Source organism: Zosterops lateralis (genome assembly GCF_965231275.1).
Source record: "Zosterops lateralis genome assembly, chromosome: 14".
Taxonomy (NCBI): domain Eukaryota; kingdom Metazoa; phylum Chordata; class Aves; order Passeriformes; family Zosteropidae; genus Zosterops; species Zosterops lateralis.
The window spans coordinates 9,835,097-9,857,176 of NC_139774.1; the positions used below are offsets into that span (position 1 = coordinate 9,835,097).

The 22,080-nt window shown below is 40.0% G+C and overlaps 1 protein-coding gene across 2 annotated transcripts in view; it reads right to left on the reverse strand.

The window, feature by feature from the left end:
* Positions 1-18,983, reverse strand: part of TRPC7 (transient receptor potential cation channel subfamily C member 7) — a gene marked incomplete at both ends in the record, with an annotated part of 63,663 nt that extends 44,680 nt beyond the window's left edge. For both annotated transcript variants that reach the window (XM_083871914.1, XM_083871913.1), the window contains one exon: positions 18,231-18,983. In XM_083871914.1, the coding sequence (XP_083728040.1) occupies positions 18,231-18,983 (753 nt within the window). The remainder of the gene's footprint in view (positions 1-18,230) is intronic.
* Positions 18,984-22,080: the final 3,097 nt, after the last annotated feature.

Sequence of the window (22,080 nt, forward strand, 5' to 3'; positions counted from 1 at the left end):
TTAGGTTTGATGAATTAATTAAATTCAGTACCTTATCTAATTAAGCCAGCAGCCAAAAGAAGAAGATAGTTAAACCTGGCTTTGATGAAATGATAAGGGTAACCCTGCTTTGTGCTTCTGTATTTTCTAAATTATCAATTCTATCATTTACACATAGCAACATATTAGCCTTCCTTGTTACCAAAGATCTCAAAGCACTGTACAAACATTCATTAATTAGCTGGAACAACATTGTCTAAAATACATAATTAGAGGTGGCTTAACTTCTCTGGTCAGTGTTTCCCCTTCAGAATTGAGATGATAATGAGCTTTTAAAATCGGTTGGTTTAATGACTTTGTCATAGGTTTGAGGTTACTTCTACCATGAATGTGTGTGAGTGTCCCAACTTTGCTTTTCATGCATGGAGGAGCTGGGGAGAGCACAGAATAACTGAATAATCACAGAGAACCAGAAAAACTCCTCAGGGCTGCAACTGGGGCATTTTCACAGGAAAGGGAAGGGAAAAAGCCATTTCTGATCTATGTTTAGGAGAAGGGGCTGAAGACAGCTGGGGAATAGCAGGATTTTACTGCTGACACCTTCTGCAAGGTGAAACTTGTATGTTTACATCCTCTTATATTTTAAAAAAGTTCAGATCTGCATTCCTTTTTTTGTCCTTGAGTGCTGTAGTCAGACCAGGTGCTCTAATTGTGTTGTTAATGGAGAGGAGCAAGAACTTCAAATCTTCTTTTAGAGGAGGCATAAGAGTACAACAAGCAGATCTTTATCTGGGTGAATGCCCCATTGCAGAGGCTGGGGCACCAAGGCTTCCATAAATGTGCCAAGCTAGAAACCAAGATTTAAGATGTCCTTATGTCTCAGGCAGAAACTGACAGTCCACTTACATCTAAATCTGGTACCTGAGCTTTATGTGGAGATAGATAGGACTTGTGGAGTCAATATTTTCAAATACAGGGTGAGGTAAGGTCTGAAATGCAAATGAAAGACAGATTGTACTTTATGGCTTCAAAGCACTCCTCTCAAATCAATTCCATGCTTTAATCTTCCCCACACCAAGATGAATTTCAGTAAATTGAAGGCTTGCCTCTTCACTGAGAGAATAGATGGCCAAACAAAAATATCGGCCTCAAAATAACTACAGAAACAGTGAAGGGCAGTATATATATATAGATCTGAAAATATGTAGGGTGGGAATGAAATGCCTTGCTGCCACAGGTAATGGAGATGCTTAATTAGCCCAACAGTTAAAAAAAAAAAAAAAAAAAGAAACCAAGGATGAGAACTCTGCTGAGCTTTAATACCACTCTTTATGTACTGTTTGCAAAGTTTACAAGCTCATCTCAACCAGCATGTTTTAGATAGTTCTCATCACCACTTCCACATCATCCGAGCAACTAGTTTGTATTAAATTAGATTATTTTCCCTCTTCTCCTTTCTTTAAGGAAAGACATTGAGTAACAACTAGGAAAGTGCTTCCAAAGCATCTGCAATGGCAGGTTCCCAGCTGGCAAACTCCATCAAGACCCAACTTTATGCACATCTCCAAGCTTAATGTATTTACTGGTTCTGTACATTTGTAGAAACTATGGATGATTTCCTCATTCAAAGTTTTTTGACTCTGACTTTTTATGTAGACACAAGCAGCCATACATCCTATCTAAGGTACAGGCTGTAGAAAGAATAAAATAAAATAAAATAAAATAAAATAAAATAAAATAAAATAAAATAAAGTAAAATAAAATAAACTGCCCTCCAGCAATTCTGTAGCCAGGCAGGACAGATTACATCTCTCAGGTGACTGCTCATCTGTTAAGACAAGTCTCAAAGATCACTGAACCTGCCCGGTCTTCTGATGATCTCTTTTACAAAACCATTTGTCATCTTTGTTCTGGCTTCCTTAATGCTCACAGTCATCACAGAAAATCCTGATCACCCTGATGGTGAGGACACACTCAATGACTCTCCTCATGTCAGGGTATTTCTCTCAAGCACACATTTTTCTTTACTTAAAAATTGAGATTAACAGAGGTCTGACAGCCAAGTTTCTCCTGATCCTGGCTTGCAGAGCACAGTTCTGGTGACGCAAGCAGGAATTCTGTACCTGCATCCAAAATCCTGAACTGTGGGTTCTGACGCACGGGAAAAATCCCAGAGAAGCCAAGAAGATTTATGTACAAGCTCTATCGGTGTTTGTGCCAGCACTGTGTATTTCACATTTTGCCCATATTTCACACATTTGGGAAAATCCAAGGTGCTGCTTTCCCTGCAGGAAGGAGTGCTGGGACAGTGGATGGGAGGCTCAACCCAGGGCAGAGAATAGAGAGTGGTGGGAGGAAGAGGAGAAGGAAAACAAGGACACATTTCCAGACACTGGTGAGCAGTTACAGAACTTGAGGAAATGGCCTGAAGCTGTGTCAGGAGAGGTTTAGGTTGGATATTAGAAAAATTCTTCATCCAGAGGGTGGCAGGGCACTGGAAAAGGCTCCCCAGGAGTGGTCACAGCATCAAACCTGACAGAACTTAAGGAGCTCAACACTCTCAGGAACATGATGGGATTCTTGGGGCTCTTCTGCGCAGGGCCTGGAGCTGGAATTTGACGATCTGTGTGGGTCCCTTCAAACTCAGAGGATTCTGTGATTCTCTGTGATTCTTGTTACACCAAGGTTTAGAGGATCACAGCCCTGAGGGCTCTTGTGACTCTGCCAGGACACAGAGGGGCAGATGGCCACTGTCCTGGGGTGCAAAGGGACTGTCCCCACTTCACCACTGCCCCACCAGCCAGGTTTGAGCCCTAAACCAGGCACTTCATGGACCTCCTGTCTAAATAAATTTTGTAGAGAACTATCCTGGCTGCAAGCCTGGACAGGCAGCGGGCAGCAAACGGAGTCAGACTTGTACCACAACAAGAAACTCAGGGCTGGAGACAAAATCCAGCTCAGTTCTCCTGGCAGTGCAATGACAATAACCCAAACCCTCACAGACAATGACACACAGACACAGGCAATGACAATAACCCAAACCCTCACAGACAATGACACACAGACACAGGCAATGACAATAACCCAAAGCTTCACAGACAATATGACACACAGACACAAGCACAGGCAATGACAATAACCAAAATCTCCCCAAGCACCCCAATTGGGCGCCATGTTTTGGAAAGTCTGAGGATTATGAGGCTCACAGACCAGATGGATTTTTACAATAATGAAAATTGCAAATCACACATGAGAGATGCTGGGGCCTCATCCTGACAGGCTGAGCCCTGTCATGCCTCAGGGAGGAAGATGAGGGATACAACTAAGTAGGCAAGAGAGCCAGTCTGTTTCAAATAACACATGGAAGAGAATTTTATTTGCAATAGAGGCAGTGAGCAGAGAAGGATCAGGATAATGCCTCAGAATGTTACAATATCATTTTTAAAAAATTAGAACGTAATAAAAGGATTCCAAATTAGTCACTTCCTGCTTCTCCCTTCACTGTTGTGCATGTGGAGTTAAAAATGTCTAATTTTGCTGTTTTGAAAAGGCTGATGGTACTTGTCATTCACTGCAATTTCTCCAAGTACCCTATCATTATCTGTTGATTATGTTCGAAATGAACTCTGTCATGTCTCCACATCTGTTCAAAGCCAACCAGATTTTTTTCAGAAAAGAGCTGTTTCAGGTCAGAGGGATGGAGTTTGAGTAAAAATTAAGTGAAATGAGAAAAACTAAGACCAGGAACCTATCTGGCATTTCTGGGTAGCGTTAAATTTGCTGTGCAAATGAAAGCTGTAGGCACATTGCACAGAGTCTCTTTTTATGTTTCTTTGAGCTGTTGGCTCTTTGTGTTTAATCTACATCACACATACTGATATATCAAGGAGAGAAATATTGCATTGCTTAGATTAGTATTTTGAGAAGAGACAGCAAAAAAAAAGGAAAAAAGAAAAAAAAAGGAGAGATAATTCTGTAAATATGAACAGAAAACTCCCCCAAGTTAAAATTATTGTAGAAAGAAAACAAAGCTGAGAGAAAGGAGGGGGACAAAAAGCAGAAATATTTCATGCAAGATTTGAAATTAAATTGTTAAATAAATTATCATGTCAAATATTCAAAATGCTTATAAATATTTACCAATTAGGTATCACATGGAATATGCACAAGCCTGTATAGAAAAGGTGTGGGACAGATTTCCTTCTGGTTATTTACAGTGTCTTTGGCTGGCCACATGTTTGGGAGTGAAAAGAAGCACAAGGCCTGTGGGAGGGAAGGTGATGAGACAGGATGCTGAGGAAGGGCCCTGCACTGATCCTGACCATGTAACTTTGTTATCCTCTGAAATGCACTGAGCACCCCTCCCAAAGAGCTTTGCCAGCTGCTGACACTTTTGAATAGAGCTGAGTGCATTCTTATTGTTTCCAGGCTAAATGCCTACATGCACAGCCTATGCCAAGGCTGTACAGTTAATTTTCCAGAAAGTACATCCAGTTGGTTTATGTTCTCTTGTTTTTAAATGGCAGCACATCAGAGAATTATTTGAGCTCTGGGTGTATTGTGTCATATCTGTGGCCATGTCTGAATTTAAAGCCCACTGCTTGTTTGCACTGGGCTTTCCCTGCTCAGGGAACAGGTTCTCTACTCAGGTGCAGGTTGCTAAATGTTTCTGGAGGTAGGAACAGATGTCCCAGCTCATTTCTAAAGTGATGCAGACCTTGACTTCTTAATCTCCAGTGAGCATAATATAATATAATATGCAATCTGTTCATACACAAGAGTTTGACATTTCAGAAGTGTGACTCTGTTGCTTTCCAAGCAATTTGGACCCTTCCACATGGAGCCAAGAAAAATGTGGCTGTGGTTTTCCCTCTGAGCAGAGCCAGGCTGCAGCAGGGCAGAGCAGAGGGGCCTCCAGGCAAAGGAAGATTTTAGATTCTGTCAGGAGACACTGAGAGATGTGGCCAATATAAGAATCCAAGGACAAACCAGAGTGCTGCTGTGTTGACATTATTCTTCTCCAAAGAAGCCCAGGAAACAAAACGATCATTTGATTGAGGACCAAAAATTTTCTGACTTCCAACAAGTCATGGAAATAACATTCCTTGCATCATTACAAGGATTTCAGTGGCAGTTGCACTGAATGATTTACAATAAGACCTTTTTTTTTTTTTTTTTTTGGTGACTCTTTATTCTCATCACCTTTCTAGCTGCAATTAATCTCTTCATATGCACTGCAGAATCTCATCTCTAAGAGAGCAAACCCCTCCACCAAGGGGATAGAGCAGTAAGGAATCAATCAAACCACTTCGGATTTCACCTTAGACCTATTGGCTGGTGGATACATCAAATCTAAAGATCTCGACAAGATGGTGGTAATGGCTCTAGTTGTAGAGTTGAAAATCCTTCAGAATTTGTTACCATGCTTTTGCAGCATCATTTGCAGGTCCAGGTATATGTTTAATCTTCAACAATAATGTTCCAAGAACTTTAAAGTGTGAACTGTCAAAAGCAGCAGAAAGAACAGGTTTGCACCTCCCTGTTTAGTTTCTACTCTTTTGCACTTTAGCTTTTTTCTCCTCTAGCTCTTATGAATTTACCAACTCTACCAATAATTTCTTCTGGGAAATTATTCATATTTTTGATAAATGTAGCTTCTGTGGGACCAAAACTAATGAATAAATTTTGGGAGCCGTTTTTCCATCAATAAAAACATTAGAGAAGGAAAAATACTTTACTTTGACCTCCCCTTGGAACAATTCCTTTAAAAGGTGTCTGGGTGGGTTTTTTTAAAATCTAAAATTAATGGATGGGTTATTTGGGGAAGCAGAGGCAGGAATTGAACATAATCCTTAAAGAAAGTTAAGGACTGAGACTGAGCACAATTCCTCACTCTTCAACAAAAGTTTTAGATTCCCTAGCACAAGGAATTTCAGAATCAGTCCACTGTCAGCCTTTTTTTATTACTTCTATTGATTTTCTTTACTGTATGAAACTTAAAATAAGTTTCCTGTTCATGTGAACTCTCTCTACACTGAAATTAATGTGGATGACTTGGCTTATCCAAAGTTCTCACCCTGAACAGAATACAGTCTTTCTTTTCATACCTAATGAGTTGCCAGAAAAACACCTCCATCTCCTCTACTCCTTTCCTCCAAAGTCACCTTCAGCCTGACAGGTACCATTACTGAGCACCCCTGTGCAGGAGCATCAGTGCTATTCAGCAGAGACCTGAATAACACCCCATCCCAAGTCTCTGAAAATATTTAATTAACCCAGAACAGAAATGATATTGGTTTACAATTTTATTTTTTTTTTTTAAATGAGAATACTTAAAGTCTCAAGGTTGGCATAGCAACTTTTCAACATAAGATGGCATTTGATGCTTGATGTATTTCTCTTTCCTATCACCTCAGCTAGTTTTCAAACACAGATCACAAATAAGCCACAGCTTTTCATTCCTCAAGTAAATGAAAGGTGTTTGTTTTTTGTTTTTTTTTTTTTTTTTTTTTTCTTGCAGATTTTCCCTAGCTCATTTGAATGAGCTAGGGAATAGGAATGTTTATGCTGAAACACCTGTTTTCAGAAGATAAACTATCAAGTCCCTGGATGTCTCAGAAACAGGACAGGCTAGACAGAGGTATTAATGAAATCTGCATGCCAAACATGGGGAATACACATATTCAGCCAAGGAGAGGGTTTGTCTCCTGTGTCCTGTCAACAGCTTCTCTTTAAAGGCAAACTGTGCATTTCAAAATAATACTCTGATAATTTTCTGATTGAAGAGGGGTTTAGGATCTGTTCACGTCAGCAGTAAAATAAGCCCACGATGATGCAGTGCAATGCTCCAAATCCCTCTCCATGACATTCAGACATTTGTTTGCTCCTTGTGGGGATATGACACTGAGAATCACTCGTTACCTGGGAGAAAAGGCCAACCCCCACCTCACCACAACCTCCTTCCAGGTCATTTTGCAGTTCTGCTCTGGGAGATTTATCAAAGCACAAAGTTACTTCTGGGCCAAGCTTCTCATTCCTCATGCCATCCATACTTTTTCTCTCTGACAGTTTCCCATGTATATTACACTCCTGATCTCTTTGTTGCAAGCTTCACTGGGGAAGGTTTCTATTTCCTATAGAATTTGAGATGGAACAGCTTCCTTGCACTAAAAGAATTAGCTGCTCTCCCTCAATTGTGTGGCTCTTTGCAGCTCAGCTGCTTGAAATCTCTGTGTTTCCTGAAAATCAGATGGGGAAAAAACAGGAGAAAATAATGGATTTAAATTCAAAGTATTTGTTTGCTCAAGATAGCTTCATTTATCCCTTATGCTGAGGTAAATTTGGCACCTTCAACTTGCTTGAGGACCACAGTTACATGTTCAAAGGTACTATGAGTCCCTCCTCTCACAGGAATCGTATGCATATCAGGAAAATACTCCTCCTGAATCCATCCTTCAGGTGAATGTTGGCTTAACTGTGAGCCATGATGGAAGTGATATTTATAATTAAAATAATCTGCTGTTTTCCAGGTCTCAAACAGCCAACTAACACACTTCTCAATGTCCAGCAAGGAGAGCTTCTTATAAAACTGGTCCCAGGCATCAGAGTCGATGAAATTCTGGTTCCCACAGCATGTAAACAGCAACCAAGCACTTTGGAAAAATGTGATCCCAAGTGCTGAGTCCTGGCACAAAGCACTCTTGACCATATGGAAATTGTCCTCTCTCTAAGAAGAGCAGACTTAGAAGTCGTGCTGCATAACCTTCTTGAGCAGAAATATGAATATAAGAAGTACATAATTATATCCCTCTGTTCTGAAATGAGTTCAGATCCTGGGGTTTGGACAGTGAGAATGAAATGACACCCAGTGGGCAACGAGCTGTTTCCATGCTGCACTGGTGACAATTTCCCTGCAACAAATTATATTCCAGAAAATTGACATTTTTGATGATGTAAATGCCAAAACCCCATAGATACTACAGTACCCAGCACCATTTTAAAGCACCATGAAATTGTTTGTATACCATTACTGTTTATCCACAATTCTCTGAAGAGTCTGCCTGGACTCAGTGAGGATAAGTTCATCATAATTATCTACAATAACAACAATTAACAACATAATGAGGGATAAACTAAATCACTTCCCATCTGCATTCTATTTGATGTCAGACTTGAAATCCTCAGAACGTGTTACTTGGTTTACACTCATTAATATGATATTGATTCCCTACAGTGCCTTGGATGAACGTACCTGACTCCATTCTCCCATCTGCTGATCTCACATCATTATTCTATTCGGAGCAATCATCCTAATTATGCTCATTTGTAGTTCCAGTAGATATCCCTTCCCAACGTGAATAATGAGCAGCACTCTTTGGAAAGCAGTCATCTCCTCATAATAAACCTCCCAGCTCCTAACCATTCCCAAACCCCCAGTGCTGATACCAGCTGAATGGTTGGCCATTTGGTGCTACTAATTAAATGCAAAGCTTACCAATGTTCTATTGGACTGATGCTGCAGTGGTGATCACAAGAATTGGATTTTTGCTTTCTGAAAAATACCTCCATCTAAGGTGGATCCCTCTTGGTACTGCTTATTGCTGAGGGGAGGAAGAAGGGAACTGTGTTGCTGTGTCATTTTATACCAGTAAGTGCACAGAGAAAACTCTCTTAGATGAATGGTGAGTGTGTAAGGGCAAACTCAAAGCCAGAAGAGCTCTGTACTCCCTGCAGAGGACTCAGTGACTGGGATGGAAAGGCCCAGTAAGTCTTTCCCTTCCAACAGCCAGCTCAGGGCAGCAGGAGCCCTCCTTGCTGCGCTGCCATCAAGCTCATGCACTAATTTGAGCACCAGGACTCATTTTGTCTTCCACGCTCAGTGGGCAAGAAAGGAAAACACTCTGTCACTGTTAACTAAACATAGGCAAAAGGCCAAATCCTTCTCCCTACTGATCAGAGCTGTCTGAGCATCTGGCAGCAGACCTGGCAGGGAGATGTGGGATGCTCCACTCTGGAGCAGCACTGAGGGCTCCTGCCCAGCACCACAGAAAGGCTCTGGCACTGGGACAGGGCAGCCAGAGGAGCAGCAGGAGGGGGTACAGAGGAGTCTGTCTCACTTTTATTGCTTAGAGACTGGGGAAATAAATGTTCATTCTGTGGGAAAATCCAGATCATTGGGAGAGATTGTGGAAGGATAAACCCCTGACACACCAGCCAATCCCACCGTGCTGTGGTGGATCTGAGATGTGATACGTTATTCCTCGTTTGTCTAAAGAGAGGAATCCATGAGCAGGGGTCAGCCTCAGATCAGACCTGCTGCTCACCCACTGCTTCACTGCACATCATTCTTTCAAAGGGTGAGGGGGAAATCATGGCTCCAACAAATCTGAAGATGACTCCATGGTCAAATGGGCCATGATTTTGACAGCTACTGAGTTTTTCTCCTGTGTTAAAGCTGTCACAAAGATCAAAATGTGACAATAGTAAGATTGTGGCAAGCTGACATTTTTACATTCATAATTTGAAAGTATTTCTAAACTGTTTGTTGCTTCTCTACTGGCTTTGTGACAGTCATTGTATCTGTTATAGTCAGCCTTCTAAGCATCTGTACTCAAAAAGGTGTTGCAGAGTAGTGCTTGTACAAAAAAGACACAATGCAGACAGGTCATCTTCATTCCTAAACCCAAAATAATCTCTAAAACCAAAGAATTTTCTTAACTCCTTGTCTCTGAGAAGCAGAAAGTGGCTGAGGAGCAGGTGTCAGCATCACTTCTGCTACAAGAGCTCCCATTAGCCAGTTAAATATCACCTAAATCATCACAGCAGTGACCTACTGTCCTTTGCCCAGCCATATGTAGTATATGTGACTCCACAACACACACAGACATTATATTAATTTAATTTTACCTTATTTCACTTCCCTTATATCATAGTAACACTAACTATGTTTTTAACCTTGCCTTCACACAAGTCCCGCCTAAACACAACAAATTATCTCAAAATAGCAGGTGTTAATTTTCTTCTATTTACTAAACACTCTTTACATTCCTGAGTAACATGTTACAAGATTTATTGTACATCACCCTAACTACAAAATATTTAGTGACTTCCTTTATCAAAGGTAAATGACACTTGTATTCACTAACAAGTTTAGGTTTAGGAAGGATGAAAAGGAGATCCCTCAGCTCTAAACTCCCTCTAAATATATTCAATAAGCTTGATGTTATTGTATGTGAGATGTCACATACGCAAATATATTTCCTGAAAATTATGGTTCAGCAAAATCAGCTGCCACAAGGCCTTGGCACCTCAGAATGGTTTACAAAATTCATCCCATATAACAAAAAATTAACTTCCAAATTCCTCATCACATCCAGAATTTAAGAACTGTGTGGAAAATCTGGACTTAATTTAATCATTACATCAGGCTACAAAAGGAACAAGTAAAAGTCACCAGCCATGTATACAGAGAGAAGCACTGACAGCCCCAGCCCAACCCTTTTACTGAACGGTTGAAGTCTCAGATTCAGAAATTAAACATCAGATGTTTCTGGCAGGGGAGAAACAAACACATTTATATTGCTGGATTTCTCCCCCTTTTTTTTGTTACACTTTTATCCCAGGGTTATTTATTTGTAAGGGACTTCACTCTGCTCACCACCCTTACCTTATTAATTTGTAAGGGACTTCACTCTGCTCACCACTCTTACCAGCTGCTGCTTTTCAGGACCCTTAAAAATAATCCATTAATAAGAATTTTCCAACTCCTCAGAAATGTGCTCATGATGGAGGATGGGCTGATTATTTGTAAGGAAACACTGAAACCCCGGGAGGAAAATTACCCTTAAAGCAATTTCAACTGGTTCCAGATTTTACACTTATTTCTCTACCTGGCTAAAGCATCACAATGATTGGCTTAAAAGTTGCTTCTAAAATGCTTCTAAAAATGCTTCTAAACTGCTTGGCAGTGGTGAGGCAACTGCTGTGCAACTTTCTTATGTGACACTTTTCTATTGCTCCCTGCTTCCCAGATGTTTTCTCTCCTTAATGATTATAAGAGGATTCCAAGTGATTTTATATTTTTTATGATCATGTCTGTTGTTCACCTAAACTAAAATCCTGCTCCAGGGACATGTTCAATCAAGCTGGAAGCAGTAAGATGTAAGTGCTGCAGTTGCAACGTTGCTCATCCTTAACTGAGTAGGACTAAAAATGACTTCCCAGGGAGCTGTAAAGGGCAATAAACATTGCACTGATGGTGTGCACACTGGCATTGCCAAAAATCTCACTTGCAGTAGCATCACAGGAAACAGAAGTATCCCAGCTTTATTCTCTGGGAGAGTCAAATATTTCCAGGGTTGCATCTGTCCTGCCATCCTCAAATGTTGAAAGTTTCCTTCACTTTCTTGGAGTTTTTCCAGGGAAGCAAAAAAGGCGTTAATTCAAATATTGCATTTTCTTGCACTAGTGCATTGTCTGTGCTTTCATGTGTAGAAAGAGTCTTTTTTCCCTTTTCACTCTTTCAAAAGAGAGAATGGGCTGGTTCCCCAGGAAAGTGGAGAAAACATTTCCCTGCATATAAGGTGTTTTGATAACTTTAAAGAGGTTTTTCTTCAGCAGGGAGATTTTAACAACGTCACTCCTAAGGTGGGTGAAATAACCTTGTGGGCAGGGGACATTATCCAATTTTATGTGGCTGCTCAGTGGCTTGGGCTGCCAACAGAGTTACAACTTCCATGAAAAATGGCCTTAATTTTTCCAGGTACAGGTGTGGGTTGTAGATGACTGAGTTATACCCTTCACTCTGAATCACGGCACCTACTGCTCTGCTTGACTGTGGGCAGACACTGACAGATGCTAACACACCTTCACACACAGAGATACAAATCTAGATTTCTTGAGACAGCTCCAGATATCACAGCTTTGGCAGAGGTTCTACACCCCTACGAAAAGCTTTGAAGATTTTCTTCTCATGCAACATTTTAAAACTGTTTTTCTTGGGCAATGTGCCAGGCAGAAAATTATTTAATCACAGAACCTAAAAAGAGCACTTACCATAACAGCTCTCAAAATATAAAGGATATTTCTTAATTTATAAATATTTAAAGAGAGCAACACAAGAGTCACAAATTTGGTGGGTTTTAAGAGCAGAAAGACTATATATATCCTTTTTCCAGTCTCTGCTACATATCCATGGAAAAATGTAACCACAGTTAATTAATTTAGCTCTCAAGACAAAGCTGGTGTAGCATCTATTATTAGTGAATTTGTCTCTGAAGAAGAACAGCATAGAGAATGAGTTCCTTCTGCACAGAGCAAGTTCCACTCAGTGAGCCAAACTCTAATTTCACTACAAGGCTTAAATATGTTCTCCTTCTCCCAGGCTATTTCCATTATTGCTTTTGATTTCCTCTCTTATTTTAATGCCTAATTTGTTCCAACAGGAAGTTAAACTTGTAACAATAGGAAATTTGTTTTCCTGCTTTACTGGGACTTGATTCTTTCCTGTATTATCAGTTGGGTAATTGGTTGTACCTGTTTATGCATTTGCTTTGCACAAGTGAAAATTAAAATAAAAAAATCATCAGTTCTAAATGTGTGTGTTTTCATGGCAGTGGGGAAAATTGGCTTATAAGTAAGAGGGGGAAAAAAGGATCAGGTTTTTTTTATGGTTAAAACCCACCAAACCACATCCTTGACTCCATCCCCAAGAAGAAATAATACTCTCACTAAAGATTGACCTGGAAAAATTAATATCCAAAAACAATCACTTGGGAGCAGTGACTGTTCATATACCCATAAGTATTTCTATTAGTGATGCTTAATTTTCAAAACAGGCATCAGGTAAGATTGAAAGCTGTGCAAGAGTAAATAAAAACAGTACTAATAGGCAATGAATACATTCTGCCTACCAGACCAAATTTCTGAAGTTCCCTGCTGCTTTCTCTTCTTAAAATCCAGCAAAGTGAAACATGAAGGAAAAAAATGAAAGCTGCTTGAATAAAAAATACATCTCTCTAAAATATGCAAATCCTTTCTGGAAGAAAAATAAAGAAAAGAACAGAATGTCTGAAAAGTTAAATGAAAACTTAAACAAATGCCATATAAACACACTAAAGCCTTTAAGAACAGCTTGCTAAATAATAAATATGAGTCATAAAAATTATTCCCAAACATAACAGAAGCAAGACATCTGCCAGAGAATATGATGAGGGCAGAGATTAAGAAAAGATTAAAAGATCACTCAAAGAAGAATGGGTTAGCGCAGAAATATTAAGTAATAGATTTACAAGAATGTTCATGAGGCCAGTTAGGGGGGTTCCTATGCAAGTTTCTGGTTTCAGTGGGAGATGAGTTGCAGGCATCAGCTCCCATCAGTCAGTCCTGAGAGCAAACCAATCCAAGAGTCAGTTCAGCCTGGGTAGGAGGCAGAGTTTATAAGTGCAGCCTTGCTGGTTTACACTCTGAGGGTTTTCAAGTATTTTTCTCTTTCCAAGTTCACGGCTATCCTCCATTCTCTCAAAGTATTTCTCCTTCCTACTATTTTACTCTTCAATGTTTTATTCCATTTTCTATTTTTTTTATTACTCATTTCAAAAGACCAAGAGTCTAATAATGATTTTTTTAACTCTCTGCATTATGGAGCCAGAAATACTAAGAAAATGGACAAAGTAATTTCTCTTAAGAAGTTTAGGTGTATCCTGTGAAGTTAATAATTTGTAGTTAGGTAGAATAAAAGTTGGAGCTGACTTACTGAGGCAAGAGGAATCATCCCGAACAGCTACAAGTCATTGAGTCTCAGGGGCTGTTTTGTTACTCTTTCAACATCATGAGAATGGAGGGATTTGAGCCTCAGCTGCTTTGCATCACTGCAGCCCCAGTGGGACCAGAGGCAGCCCCAGCAGCCTCATCCCTGCAGGCACCAACACACTTGACTTGCTGTCCCAGCAGACACCCATCCCTCAGCCAGCTGAGCCTGGATGTGATGCTGACCTGCACATGAGAGCAGGCCCCCTGCCAGGACCTGCTTTTGGATCCCAACAGCTTTTAGAGAAAGTGTTTTAGAGGAAAAGAGCCAGTAGGAAACATACAAGTGAGTAACAAAACCTGGTCCCTGTAGTAAATGCACTGACAGTGTTGGTGGGAGCAGTAAACAAAGAACAACCACCATATGTCTTCCAGGTGGTGATTTTGATCTTGCTTTTAGTAACATTTTAATCAAGAGAAGCTGAGATCTGATTTACTGCTTATGGCTGGTGAGATCTTTTCTGAGCCTCCTTTGTGAGTCTCTAATTTGATTTGTCTGGATTGCTAAATGGAGTGATTTGCCTGATTTACTTCATCACAAGGATGCTTCCTGACACACACAAGCATGTGGGTTAATTTGAGAGCATGCAAGGCTGTAAAACAGTCCTGGCTGTGGAGTGGGATCTCCCCAGAAAAGAGAAGTACATGGTCACTGCTTTAGGAAAAGTAAACTGAACAATTACTCTGGTTTCACTCAGTAATATTAAGCTGATGCTGCTATTAATGACAGTTGCAAAGGCATTTTAGAGAAAGCAGGCTGTTTGCTAGAAATTCAATCTCCTAAGGCTTTTGATAGACATATAAAAATGATTCTGTTGACTGCTTTTAATATTCCAGCCTTAGAAATGAGTCACCTGGCTGTGAACAGCTGGTAACTGTGCAGACATCTGCATGTGCCTTCACACCAAGCTGCCAAGAGGGAGATGGATTTCTCTGGACCAGAGAGGAGAGCAATTCTCATCAGCCTCCAATCTGTACTGCTTTTGCTCCAGTGGATCTTGGCTTGGTTTTTTAAAACACAAAATTAAAACCAGGAGGAGAGAGTAAGTCATGAACTTCTTCCTAATTTTGAGCTTTCAAGCGAGATATACAAAAATGACAAAGCACTTAATTAAGGTTATCTTTTTAACTTGGGCTGCCTCCACTACAGGAGAATATCGCTGGATAAAGACCTGCAAAAATACACAGGGACTGATGTTTACTTCTCTCTTTTCTGAAATCCATCTCTTAGAACAACTGGTTCCATATTTTTCATTTTACTTTGGGGAAGAGGCCTTATTTATTTCTAGACTAATGGGCTCCATATTTCATAGCAATTTTTTTTTCTACAAATAATAAGAACACTTTCTTTTTGGCAATATTTTGCAAAGCTGTTTCATCAGATTTGCAGCATATTACTGAATCTTAGAAATTTAAGGCAATAAAAAGTCAGCTTCTGCCACAGTAAAAAAATAAAGAATGGATAAATTGGCCTACGACAGGTAACACAAGTTTTCTTCTTTAACATGATCCATGTGGCTGTTTTATTTCACATTTCTCTTCACAAAGAGGCAACTTGCTTAAAAATTGTCCTGTTCTCTAAGAAAATAACACAGGTATTGGTGTCTCATTTTGATGTGCTGAAAGGTGCTGTTGCATAAGAGATTTGGGGCAGCAAGCAGCAGGCAAGAGGCGCTGCATTTATATTTTAATTAGCTCATGCTAGCAGTTTTTTCAGAGGTTACTAAATTACTTATTATTTGTCCACCTACATTATTAAAATTTTGTGTCTTTCCATTTCAAGGACTCTTTGTACCTCCTTAAAACTGTATTTCTGCAATTGCACATAGTTTTAAAATAATGTTCTTAAATAATCCCAAGTGATAGTTTTATAAATCTGTTGAGTGCCAATTTTAATTATAGAACTTTGGGAATCTGTTTCTGGGAAAAGGCCTATTTTAGTGACAAAAAAACTTCTCCAGAACTTGTTTAATTTCATACATTTTCTTCATTTGTGGGCTTCTTAAATACATTTTCAACAAATGTGTTCTTTCCTTAAATAAATTCTTAAATTGTCATGTTCTGTGAAAAGCCCCCCACTGTTTTATTAATACCCTATTTCACATCACACTGATTATGTTAATAATAATAAATATTTTTACATAAATACATACCTCTGTATTTTTTTTTTTTTTTTTTGGTACAGTGAGAATGCATTAGAATCTTGAGAAATTTCGTTTTTCTAGAAGAATTAATGTACTAAAGAAATGTGAAATCTTTGAAGCAACTAATGGTATGGGTAGGTACTTCACTAACATATATAGATGTCTGCTGCACAGACCCTTCCAATAAGACAATGGGCTTGGAAAACTTGAGATTGCAGTCATTTGGCAAATGGCTTCTAATGTTTTGGGTTTTTCCCAGGATTGATTTATTCCCATCCATTTGCCAGTGTAGAGATATAACCACCATGATTCAACATTTGATTGTTGGTTTGCTCCTGGAGCATTTGTGCACTTGCCAGTGCCAGACCCTGCTGGCAGCTCCAGGAACAAAAGGAAGGATTCTGGTAGAAATATATTTACTCTTCTGCAGCAAGACACTTATGAGGACTGACAGGCATGCAGTGCTAAGGCTGCTCATGCTCCTCTCAATGTACAGTTTTCTATGAAAAGAAGCTGGAGCATTAATGAGATATTAATGTTGTTAATTGTGGACATGAGCCTCCAGCGCTTTCACACTGGAGCAGCCCTCACTCAAAAAGTGAGAGTCACTGAGCCCAAGGAGGTCACTTCAGTCAGACTGAATCCAAATAAAACTTCCCCTTCAAATTATTGTGTCCTTGCATTCTGATGCACATGGGGAAAAAGTGTTTGCAGAATTTTACCCTGAGTTTATTGCCCAAAAGATCTCAGCAGTTTGGGAAATTTTTCCTTTTACAATTACTAAAGGGTTACAAAGCCTGAGAATATGTTTTCTTTTTACTTTTAAATTGGAAAGTATTAATTCATAGAACCATTTAGGTCAGAAAAGCCCTCTAGATCCAGCTTTAAACCCAGCACTGCCAAGGCCACCACTTAACCATGTCCCCAGCTGACACATCTACACATCTTTTAAATCCCTTCAGGGATGGTGACACAGCCACCCCTCTGGGGGATCTCTTCCAGGGCTTGACCCCCCTTCTCTGTGAAGAGATTTTTCCTAATATCCAGCCTAAACCCTCCCTGGCACATCTTGAGGCTGTTTCTCCTGTTGCTTGTCATCTGAGAGAAAAGACCAACCCCCACCTGGCTACAGCCCCTGCTCAGGGTGCTGGGGAGAGTGAGAAGGTGCCCCCTGAGCCTCCTTTTCTCAAGGCTCAGCCCCGCCCCCATCTCCTTCAGCTGCTCCTCATCAGACTTCTGCTCCAGACCCTTCCCCAGCTCTGTTGCCCTTCTCTGGACCTGCTCTAGAACCTTCTTGGAGTGAGGGGCTCAAAACTGAACCTGGGATTCAAGGTTTATTCAGGGGGATGATCTCTTCCCTAGTCCTTTGTAGTATAGAGCCACCGATCCTGAAACAGGTGCTTTAACACATGGATAGTTGTCTAAATTAGAAATAATGGATTCCTGGTGAGCATCCTACCCCAGGGTACTCACAACTTGGACTTAATTACCCCAGAGTCACTGATTCATGACTTAGCTGCACAATAGGCATAAGTCAGAAAAAAGTCTTATGCTGATGCTGAGCCACTGAAAATGAGGAGTTCAATGACTAATCTAAATTAGAGAGGGAGACAATGCTCTTTATGTCATGCAAATGACTTAGAGAAATACTGCAAATGGCATTGGACATTTACAAACTCATTATGATAATGGGAATCTCAAATAACTTGTAAGAGAGCTCCACAAGCTCTACTCTTAGGTTTGACATGACAATAAACTTCATAACAATTTATTGATTGTTTCTCTTTTCCTTTTTCATGAAATTCATTATGTGTAGATGAAGCACCAAACCATTAAGAGGCAATGCAGTTTAAATTATTTTACAGAGAACCAAAACTTCTTGATTTATACCTTTTATCATTGTAGCAGAACTAGATGTACTGGATTCTTAAAACAGCCTCTAGAACTCTACCTCTAAAATATATGACTCAATTAGAAGACTTACCTTTCTTACAAAAAATGAGTCTCCATTTTTTAAATAATCTAATTTTTATTCCTGCTGCAAACTAGAGATTCTAAGCAGTCCCAGTGTGCAACACAGAAACTTAAGCTTCTGCTGTAATATGCAATGTTCAGTTCCAAGCATTTATTAACTGAAGAAAAACAGTGATCTGAATCTAGGCATAGCTAACACATCTGGCACTCTCTGCCAGTTTTTCTCCCCCACCCCTCAGACAGCAACCCAAAATTTGATCAAACATGTAAACTACACAAGAGCCTGAACACTCTCAGCCCAAGGAAAAAGGCACAGTGGTGAGTTACCTTAAATTCAGTTTCAATGTTGGCTAGCCTGGCCAATTCATTGCTAAGCTCTAGAGCAGTAAGGACAGGGTCTTCACTGGACAGAGACAAATAAGCAGCACTGGCTAATCCTTTGTAGGCATTCATTCTTGAGCGAGAGTGACTAAAGGAGTCTTTCCTCTGCTTTTCCATACATTCATTGCACTTGCAAAAATAGTCATGTGGCCTCTCAATCCGTGCTCCTTTTAGAAGTAAGATGTGAACAATCTCATACTCCTGGCAGTGGGCAGCAAGTATGATGGGGGTAATGTCATGGGAGAACCGAGTCCCATCTTCATCGTAAGCATAAAAATCATCATCCCTCAGCTCCTGCTCGAGGGGGCTGAGCGTGAGACGTTGTCCTTGAGCAAAGGCTGGGTGGTTCAATATTGCTTCCACAATGCGCACGTACCCTTTGCTGATGGCCAACAAAAGCGCATCCCCAACCCGAGCCAGATTCTCCTTCTTGAGCAGCAGCTCCGTCACTTCCAAGTGCTCGTTCCCCACCGCCAGCTGGAGGGCGTTCTGTCCCATGTAATCGACACAGTTGAAGTTCAAGGTTTTGGATTCCTCCAGCATTTTTCGCACCACGGGGATGTTGCCATACTCTGCAGAGTCAAGGAAATGTTCCTCCTCTGCAGTGAGGCTGGTGCCTTTCTCGTTGAACATGTAGGCAGGGCCCCGGATGGCCTGGCGCCGGCCCTTCTCCCGAAGGGTGGCGTGCCTCCGATGCATGTCTTTAGAATTGCTGTGTCTCAACCTGCAGGAAACCAGACAGGAACCTTGGTTATATCCTAGCAGAGTCATTGTTTCACAGAACCTGTGGAAATGTGTCGTTATGACCAGATCTGGCTAGCTTTTTATGGCCTGTGCCAGTTACTTAAAATCATTAAGGACACACATGGAATGAAGATTAGCTTCTGAACAGAAGCCAAGCTCTCCTGTGATTTGTTCACCCTTCCTGACTGCAACAAGGATATTCAGCACATTCTTTCCATTTAAAGAATGGAAATTCTTTACACATATTTTTCAATTGGTATTGTTTGGAACATCATTACATCATATTTAGGATTAATATACACAAGACAATATTTCTCTCAGTTGCTCTTCTTGAATTTTGTCCTTGAAGACACCACCCCTAAAGAAAGTCAGCAGAACTCTCCCTTGTCAACAGACCTTGGATCAGGCCAATAAACTATGTTCCATTAAATGGAAAACCATGTTCATAATTTTAAATACATGGTAACAAGGATAATTATATTACATATTCTGCTGAGATTCACGTGGTACAAGCAAACCACCTATTCATTCCCTGCATTTTTTTCAAGGTACATAATACCATTTTTCTGCTTCCTGATCTAGAGCAGTTTAATAATGAACTGTCTAACTTACTGAAATACAGTTGGTGGTTACTCCAAATACAAGTACCCAAGCCCAGGGGAGAGTTTAGAAAAACATGGGAATAACTCCTGCTACAGTGTCACGTCAGTCCCCAGGAAGCATCTTTTAGAGAGCTACTGCAGAAAGACAAGACAGAGGCCTCTCGCCACAAACAGAGAGCAGGAAAAGAGGGTCATAAATTTCCCCACTAATTATGTGGCTGAAATGCCTTTCAGTTGGAGCTGGTGAGATGAAGACAAACTATTCTCATTCCACCTTTTCTGGAAGTCCCAAAGAAAGCTATGCTATGTGCAGTTGGTCTCATGGGGGAGAAAACGCACTGTTGTATGAAATAAATGGAAATCCTAAATGTATCGGCCATTAAAACATTCACATTTTGCATTCAGAGCTGTCTCAATGCTGCTCTTTTAGAAAATTCTATTGCAGTAGCATTTCAACACATTCATAGTGCATTTTAGAGTCTAAGCATGTGGAGCTAATTGCCATCCAAAGCCCCCAGAATGTGCAGCCTGAGTAAAAAGGTAAAAATGACACCTCTTTCACAGACAGCATTTGCACTCAGCACAACAGCAAGTCCTAAATCACTTGGGTAAAATCTTCAGGAGGCTCTGAGCTGCAGTGGACAGATGTAACAAATAAGCAGGTGTTAATGCTCAGTGGGTGGCAGAGGTTCATCCTTCCACACTCCATCTGTTCTTCAAGCCGGTTATGACCTTCAGTCAATGAGAAGTTCATGTGTTGCTCTGAAAAAATACTACAGAAGTTGGAAAGTGCTGCAGTGAGTGATGAGAGGGAACTGTGCCAGGAGACAAAGTGGAGTAGGTACATCGCCTTCAAGAATATGTAACAAAGGAGTAAAAGAACCAGCAAGAACCTGGTAAAACACAGGGTTATCAGAAATCCAAAATACCTAAAGATCCAGGGCACTAAAATTCTCAAGGTAGCTGTTCTTATGGAACTAACACATATTTCTCATTTTAATTCATCACATTTGTGCTGATCTGGACTGAAGAGTTTCAAACAGCTTTTACAGCAATTTTTTTAAAGTTACATTAAAATTTAAACAAATCCTAAGAAATCAAATTTGTGACTGCACAAGTTTGAAACAGAGGTTCATGATCAAGAACCTCTCCCCCTAAGCTTTGATGCATCACTGTAACAACTTAATAAAAGCTAGTAGAAACTAAACATATCATCCCAGGCTCCACTGGGAGATAAAGTGCTGTATGAATCTTAAAAGTATTTTCTTTCAGCATGATTTGAAGTCAAAAAAGTAAACAGAGCTGAGGGATACAAGAATAATGAAGGAGATATGGTTAAATGATTTGATTCCCTAGACTGCATGAAGTTTACTATAAGAGAAAACAATAACAGCTAAATGAAGAAATAATTCAATTAACATATCTGACAAGGATATGGAGCTCTCTAAAGCTGAAAAAATGCCTGGGGTAAAACTGGGGGCTCTTTGAAGTCAACTTATAAGTTTCATTGATTTCAGTGGAGTCCAAATTTTGGAAACATATATGCATATACATATATATTTTCCTCAGCAATTAGCTTTCATCTCAGAATAAGTTCCAGCAAGGCCAGGATGAGTAACATGGTTAAAATGAAGTGATTAACCATATGCATAAATGCTATTCTAGGCTGGAGCTCCTGTCCTTAGCTATTCAGGACCACATTTACGTTTTAAATGTGTAGTGAAACCTTGCTGAGTTCAAGAAAGGACTACATATGGAAACAAACACTTCTGAACTGTGACTTCATTAAGTGGGGAATTACAGAACCAGAAAGGCACTTTAAAAATTTACAGCCTTAGGAGTTCCTGAGTGTTGAATTAAATCTGTTAACATTTTAAGCAACTTGAAATGATGAGCTGGTGATGACTTAAGCCATGGAAATGGAAACCAGTCCAGCTCAGGTAATGAGTGCAGCAGGATTGCACATGCCCAAATATTTTAGGACAGTTTATTTTATTAGCTGCTTCAACCTGGAGGAATTCCACTGGGCTTTTTTGATATTCAAAACCCATGTATGGTAAGACATTTGGTAATCCTATATTTGTTGTTATATTAAAGTGTCAGTACTAGAAGCAACTCAGAAATATCTATTGTTTCCAACACTGAGGAATCTATTAGATATTTTTCCTGATGTAGAAGTACAGTTCTTAATGCTTTCTTTTTTTTGTTAGAAAAACTTTTCAGATATGTTATTACCTCTAAAGGACAATGCAGATAGACGGGACAGATAACCTTATAATCACACCCAAAGTAAACATAAACCCACACAAAATATTACTGTTGGCCTAGTTAAGATTTTTGCCTAAAAAAGAGGTTAGAGTCTGGCCTAGAGCTAATTCACACCTGTTTGTTGTATATGTTACAACATGCCAGAAAAAAAGGACCTTCATTTCACTTTCTTCAGCTCAGAG